Here is a 7,640-nt window from a genome sequence, read left to right as displayed (position 1 = left end):
TAGTTCCTTGGTTCTCTTCAGAAACAAATGATGACCTGTTAACACTGCAAGAACGCTTTTCTGGTTTTGACATGCAGCACTGAGTCCAGCTAAAAGTAAGATAACCAACTGCTTTTTCATTTGTTTTAACATTTTCAAGTCTTGCTGATTTCTCACATTTTCTAGGATACATTTCATTGTCAATCTTTTCATATAACAGATGCTTTAATACTTTCAAAAACATTACACCCAGTATTCAAAAGTTTTAACACAGATATACAAAAGATTTTAAATGTGTATGAGTGAGCTAAATGATACTACTTAGATACATCTCTCCCAGCTTGGTTATCTGGAAGTTCTTACACCTTTCTGGAGTGATTTCTAGGCCAGAGTATTTGGAAATTACCGGTCCTCACTAATGCAGAGGAGAGCAATAGAGAGGTTAAGACTGGAGGCATTTTTAAGAAAGGGAGAAAGGAAGATCCAGGGTACTACAGGCTGGTGACTCTTACCTCTGTGCCTAGGAAGATCATGGAGCAGATCCTAATAGAAGCTGTGTTAAGGCACATACGAGATAAAGAGGTGATTTGAGACAGCCAGCATGGCTTCACCGTGGGCAGATTGTGCCTGACCAATCTGGTGGTATTCTATGATGGAGTGATGGCTTTGGTGGATGGGGGAAGGTCAGTGGATGCCATCTACTTGGACTTCTGCAAGGCCTTTGACATGGTCCCTCATCACATCCTTCTTTCTAAATTGGAGAGGTGCAGATTTGAAGGATGGACTGTTCGAAGGATGAGGAATTGGCTGGCTGGACAGCCAAAGGGATGTGATCAATGGTTCTGTGTCAGGGTGGAGGCCAGTCACAAGCGGTGTCCCTCAGGGGTTGGTCTTGGGACCGGTGCTCTTCAACATCTTCATCAGCGACACAGATGATGGCACCAAGTGCGCCCTCAACATGTTTGCAGATGACACCAAGCTGAGCAGTGCAGTTGATACACTGGAAGAAAGGGAATACCTGGACAGACTGGAGAAGTGGGCCCATGAAAACCTAATGAGCTTCAATAAGGCCAAGCGCAGGGTGCTGCACTTGGGTTGGGGCAATCCCAGTTATATATACAAACTTGGGGAAGATCTCCTTGAGAGCAGCCCTGCAGAGAAGGACTTGAGGGTTCTGGTGAACAAGAAGCTACACGAGCCAGCAGCGTGCACTTGCAACCCAGAAGAGGAACTGCGTTCTGAGCTACATTACAAAAGGGGTGGCCAGAAGGGAGAGGGAGGCGATTGTCCCCCCCCACACGGCTCTTGTGAGGCCCCATCTGGAGTACTGTATCCAGGCCTGGGGCTCCCAGTACAGGAAGGATGTGGAGCGCTTGTTGAACCTCCACTGGAGGGCCACTGAGATGATCAGAGGGCTGGAGCACCTCTCCCATGAAGAAAGGTTGAGGGAATCAGAATTGTTTAGCTTGGAGAAGGGAAGGCTCTGGGGAAACCTCCTTGTGGCCTTCTAATACTTGAAAGGGAGCATAGAAAAAGGAAGGTTTTTTACAAGGATGGATAGTGATAGGACAAGGGGGAATGATTTTAAACTGAGACGGGGAGGATTAGGCTAGATATTGTTCTTCAGAGGGTGGTGACACACTGGAACAGGTTGCCCGAGGAGGTTGTGGATGCCCCATCCCTGGAGGTGTTCAAGGCCGCACTGGACATGGCTTTGGGCAGCCTGGTTTAGTGGCTGGCAACCCTGCCCAAGGCAGGGGGGTTGAAACTTGATGATCATTGTGGTCCTTTTCGACCCAGCCCATTCTATGATTCTATGAAATAACGGTAAGACATTTAGCCTGTTTGATTACTTTCTGTAAAGCTATGACCCAGATAGAGTATGTGATGTAAACTCAAATGAACTTTTTTTTCTGCACAAATAAAGATACAAGGTTTATTTTTGTGTGCTTCCCCTATCAGCTGTAGAGCTTGCTTTGCGTTCTATTAACACCACTACACACCTTAAAAAGATTCTAACCACAAGTTGGAAAAGCTAAAACAGTAGCAGAGGAGTAACACAAGAATATTTTCTTCCTGTGAAGAAATATAATTCCTGGATGCAAGGACATGAACTGGATGATAACACACTCAGTAGTTCACTACATATCTGTAAAGGTTTGTTTTTGCATCAGTGGAGATTCTTTGTGTTGAATGGGAAGACACTCCTACACCAAACGTTTAACATTCATAACTAGATCTGTCCCTTCTTGTAATGCTTGTAATTACTAGGAAGTAACAATATATGCTTAATATTTTCAGGTTGTGTGTTCAGAACTTAAGTAAACAAATAGCATTTGATACTCCATGTTATCTAGATTTCAAACTTACATGCATCTCTGCATATACCAAAATTCCTTTCTAATACGAGTTAAAAACACTTTTTCCAACAGAATTAGAAGGACAAATCATTATCTTTATAAAAGTGCTTTATTTCTTACTCTCAGAATGTGACTTAAATGACTTAAGTCATCATCTATACTGTAACTAAAATCAAGTCAATAGAGGCTTTTTTCCTATCTTTCCCATAGATAAAAGCATCCACTCATTTCCACACCAATTCAATAGGAACAAACAGAACACACTTCTAAAGGATGCATTAGCAAGCTATATTCATGATAACATTCACTGTTAAATACTAGCAATTTCAACAAGCCTTCAATAGCTGACACTGTTTAAAAATCCTGGATACTGGTGAAGAGCAATTGCAGTAAGTTCACTCCTGGTTCATAAAAATAACCAAGTATGCAAGTGTGGGAAGATTATTGGTGGGCCTATTTAAGAAAACCGAACTTTTCTTTTAAGCTTTTCAATACATCGCTTTTTTCAAGATCACTTGCAGAGATATTCTGAAACCTTCAGATATAATTTCACTTTGTATTTCTGAGTAGTGGCTAATGTTTAAATCCTTTATTAACTCTGCAACTTTTAATTCTTCTTACAAAGAAGGCTTCTACCACATCAGCTTGTCATATTTTCAGCAGCCTACAAAAAAAAAAAAAAATTAGTCAGCAAAAACAGACATCGTTTATGTTGTAGATTTGAAGCCACTTATAAAAAGAAAAAATGAAAGCAACACAAATAATAAGACAACTAAAACAGAAGAAATAGAACATCCTTCAATCATGTATATGCACAATTAAGCTTATATACACACATTTAAACATGTAGGCAAATATAAAATATGCACAAGTGTAGAAGAGTTAGAAATAGTCAAAAAATTGAAAAATGATGGGGAAAAAAAAGCCCTGAGTAGTATCCATCTAATCAAATCTGAAAGCTGTAAGAATCAGAACATAGTCTTCAAAAACAGGTATATAAACAAGATACCACCTAAGATACCACGGAAAAGGAACCATGATGTTTAGGTGGACAGTAAAGCATCAATATCCTTTAAAGGGCAGATGAGGATTTTTAAACTATGGTTATCTTCCCTATTAACCAAAGTTATATATGGCTTTTTATAGTTTCGTATTCATGATGCACACATACCATGAAATGCTGTAATTTGTCTTTTGAAATATGTAAATCACAGGCTAATGAGATTACAGCAATGTGTGGAGACTATGTTAGCCACAACAGCTTCATGAACTTGTTTACAAGTGTTGCTGCATACCATGAGGCCTGAGGCTGTATAAGGAGCTGATACGGGCTGAAGAAGAAAGCTGCAATGCAGTCAAGACATGATGCAGATAAAGGGGCATCCAGAAGATAAATCTGTATTTTTTTTATTTTAAAGGAAAACTTAGAAATTGAAGTATAGCAAACTGAACCATGGGTCTGATTCTCTTAAAAGTGTGTGCTTTTTAGGCAACAGCATTACCTTTAGAGCTTCTGTAGCCTTACGCAGTTCTTTAATAACAGAAGATAGTGCTTCTGGGTTGATACCTTGTTCACAAAGCCGCACACAAATAGACAAAGTCTCCATATCCAACCCAGTGTTTAATATTCTTGAAATCTCAAACAGAACTGCAAGAGGGGAAAAAAAAAAAAAAATTAGTCCCTACAGTGATCAGAACAGTTATTCTTCAAAACTGAATTTCGACTGTAGAGCAGGGAGGTGGCAGTCATGGAATTTCAACAGTATTCATCTTTGGTTTTCCAAAGTATAAGGTAGAAGCCACAGGATGTAAGAAAATAGCAAATATTAAGCAATACAAGTGAATGACTTTAACATAATGTTCTTCTGATGCAGAAAATGGTGAGTAAAAAAATCACTTATTAAAATGCTTGCTGACTTGCAGGCTACAAGAATAGCTGCTTTTCAACTCCAAACACTTACTGAAATTCCTTCTTAAATGGACTAGAAGCTTTGACAATTGTTTTCAGTTTTATAGCCCTCCCCTCCTATAGCTACACCTAGCTTTATGTCTAACATTATCAGCAGGCTAAATATAAGTAATAGTATTTGAGTTGTGTTTGATGTGAAGAAAGAATGCCATGATCGTGTGTCAGTATGAAACTTTTTGTTGAAGGAGATTACAGTCAGTTTTGCATTGAAACAAATCTCCCTCTTCCAAACCCTCCTTGGAAGGCCCCATTTACCTGGTACCCTTACAGTTTTCATCATATGCACAACACCACACCTTGTCACTATTTTGCTTATGCTACAGTACTCACTACCATGAAGCTAAGACTTAATTTATATTACAGCCCCAAATTAGGGGAAAGAAACAGGCCATCCTTACCACATGAAATCAACATGGTGACTACCGTCCACCTGACAGCTCTGGAAATAGCCTATGCCAGTATACCAAACACATACTGTAGCATAGCCTCAGAGTTGCATTTACCCAGGCCAAGCCACTGAAGGCCTAACACATCCACTCCATCCCGTGGAATTCACAGGGAAAAGTTAGATACTGTGTAAAAAACAAACAAACACTGACTTCCATATAAGTACAACAATACTCATGAAGCTCCATAAGCAGATTTGATTAAGAATACACTTAAGAGAGGAAAGCAGTCTGTCAGACCGAAGTACTAGCTACAAGACACAAAGAAAGCTTCCCCCTCAACAACACAGTATTTGATTTCCATTAGCTTGAAGGTAAATTACTCCATATGGTCCATTACACTGCACACCCCGCCCATATGGAAGACCAACACTCACATAGAGCAACAACAAACTGATGCATTTGTAATAAAATGCAATTGAACATTAATTGCTCCAAAACTATTAAAGACTATTTAATCTTTCCAGAAACAAAGAATTATTTTTTCTACTCATGTACATTTCATATGCACTAATAAAACAAGATGCAGCACAGCTTCCCTGTTCTATTTTAAAAGGTCTAAAAAACCTTATCACAGGTCTAATTTTTTTTTCTATTCATGATGAGTCTTATTCAAGGAAAAGCTAATTACATAACATAGCCATCAGCCTTTTAAACTTTCACTTACTTCACAAAAAGAAAGTGCTTACAAACACATTCATCAAATAGAAATTTTAAAAAAATATTTTGAACAGCAGAAAGGACCCAACAGCAATTTACTCAATATTGCAAAAGGATAAAGACTTCTTTAAGCCAAATCTTTAAGCATCAAGTGTATTTTTAGGTAAATGGAAATTTGTAATTTGTTTACTTCCAAAAAAAATTACCTGACCTCAGTAGATTAAATTATGAGAGTGCATCCTAAATACACATATTGTTACAATGGAAGCATGGGTTTCAAAATCTGAAGGCTAGCAGACTTTTCACTGAAGTTCTTAAAGCCTTACTTAGCCTCTAACTCTGCACGCTCTTCCCTGCCATCCTGCAGAAATGGAAGAAGGGCAGTTATAAAAGTACAGTTATAAAGCTTAGTATCACCATCTTTCCCAAACAAATCTCTCTTCAGGTGCACAGCAGCACCAAGACAGCCTTAACAGGCCTGCCAATCCTGCCTTGCCTCCAAAAGCAGCTGCTTGGTGAAAACACTAGGTGAAAATGCAAGGTCTACACAAGGTCACAAGGTCTTAGATAAAGAATACAGCCATAGCTAGAATACAAGGTAAGGATGTAAGAAAATAGCAAATATTAAGCAATACAAGTGAATACATGCCCCTGGTGTCTCTAGACCCTCATTAGAGCATTTCTAGAGGAAGTCTCCATACTCAACTGATGAGAAGGGACTTCTCATCAACTTTCCACTCAGCCTGAAACCCATGTAAGCTTTTAGCATTCATTTCATGCTTACTTAAGACACAGTTGAAATACACCTCCTATACCTGCTATCCCCAGGCTAACTGGGGAGAAAGTGAACAATTACTCTTTAGACATCCTGACCATATTTCTCACATCTCAGAAATTTAGAAATGATTTGCCAACACAATGCCATTCTGTCACACTGTTTAACCCACAAGAGCCTCACTTTTCTGTATCAGGAACTACTCAAATTCTGTAGTAGCAACTGCTCTCCTCAGAGCTTCTTAAAGACTTAGAGAGCTGGGGCTGTTCAGCCTGGAGAAGAGAAGGCTCAGAGAGACATAATAGCAGCTTGTCAGTACCTAAAAGAAGCCTGTAAGAAGGGGACAGACCTGTTAGCAGAGTCCGTTGAGAGAAGACAAGGAAAAATGGTTTCAAACTAAAAGATGGGAGACTTTTTTTAAAACTGAGGCAGGAGATATTTAGGTTAGATATCAGAAAGCAGTTTTTCACACAGAGGATGGTGACACAGTGAACAGGTTGCCCAAGGTTGTGGATGCCTCATCCCTGGAGGCATTCAAGGCCAGGCTGGATGTGGCTCTGGGCAGCCTGGTCTAGAGGTTGGTGACCCTACACATAGCAGGGGGGTTGAAACTAGACGATCCTTATGGTCCTTTTCAACCCAGGCCATTCTGTGATTTTTATGATATAAGTTGCTCTGAGAAGCAGCGGACACTCCATCCCTGAGACATTCAAGGTCAGACTGGATAAAACTCTGAACAACCTGATGGAGCTGTAGGTGTCCTTGTTCACTGTAGGGAAGTTGGACCAAATGACACTTAAAGGTCTCTTCCAACTGAATCAACTCTACAATTCTTCACTACTTCCCTTCCTCAAAGGAGAGACACAGACTAAACGGAGCTCTCAGCAATAGGCTCATTAACTGAGCTAACAGGTCAATAACGAAACCCAATGGTGCTCTCTGCATTTTTGGCCGTGCTGTAAACAGGGACAGCCCACAGACTGAGGCACAGCTGCTACAGCCCCACAGGTTTGCCCCCCCTCCACCAACTTCCCAGCCTGGGCAGCATAATGTAACTCACACTGCCAACTTCGAGCAAATTAAGAAAACCAAACCCACGTATCTACAAACCGTTATGCCTCATTAAACGCTCGGCAGCAAACCGAGAAGCATCACGAGACTCAAAAACACTGGCACAACGGAAAGGATCGCATCCACAACCCCACCCGCCCCGAGCAACAAAGGGATAGGGCAAACCCCCGCCCGACCCCGAGCGCGCACCGTCCATCGTCTCCCGCACGGCGTTGAGGCTGGCGGCATTGCTCGCCATGGCGACCGCCCACCCGGAAGCAGAAGGAGCCCCCTCACCCCCGACCCCACGTCATTCGGGCGCTCCCGCCTCCCCTCAACTGTTCCTGCCACGTCACACCCCCCAAACGGAACCCTCGCTCTCGGCAGCAGGAAGGCAAGGG

At 41.2% G+C, this 7,640-nt stretch overlaps 1 protein-coding gene across 1 annotated transcript; it reads right to left on the bottom strand.

Annotated features, from left to right (window-relative positions):
* Positions 1-2,429: 2,429 nt before the first annotated feature.
* On the bottom strand, positions 2,430-7,607 carry MZT1 (mitotic spindle organizing protein 1). Its single transcript, XM_010728739.4, has 3 exons — positions 7,450-7,607; positions 3,842-3,987; positions 2,430-3,003 (listed from the first exon to the last, which is right to left on the bottom strand). The coding sequence occupies exons 1-3, from the start codon at positions 7,496-7,498 to the stop codon at positions 2,980-2,982; spliced, it is 219 nt and encodes a 72-aa protein (XP_010727041.2). The 5' UTR covers positions 7,499-7,607; the 3' UTR covers positions 2,430-2,979.
* Between the last annotated feature and the right edge of the window lie 33 nt (positions 7,608-7,640).

The sequence above is a fragment of the Meleagris gallopavo genome, chromosome 1 (genome assembly GCF_905368555.1).
Source record: "Meleagris gallopavo chromosome 1, MGAL_WU_HG_1.1, whole genome shotgun sequence".
NCBI lineage: Eukaryota > Metazoa > Chordata > Aves > Galliformes > Phasianidae > Meleagris > Meleagris gallopavo.
This window is presented reverse-complemented; position numbering and strand designations above follow the sequence as displayed.

Bases quoted from the DNA above. Each gene is read 5' to 3' on its own strand.
- MZT1 (XM_010728739.4), bottom strand. From the start codon at position 7,498: ATGGCGAGCAATGCCGCCAGCCTCAACGCCGTGCGGGAGACGATGGAC. The intron at 3,988-7,449 runs GTGCGCGCTCGG...CCCCTCTTGCAG, and splicing joins CGTGCGGGAGACGATGGACG to TTCTGTTTGAGATTTCAAGA. The intron at 3,004-3,841 runs GTAATGCTGTTG...TTTTTTTTGTAG, and splicing joins AGGCTACAGAAGCTCTAAAG to GCTGCTGAAAATATGACAAG.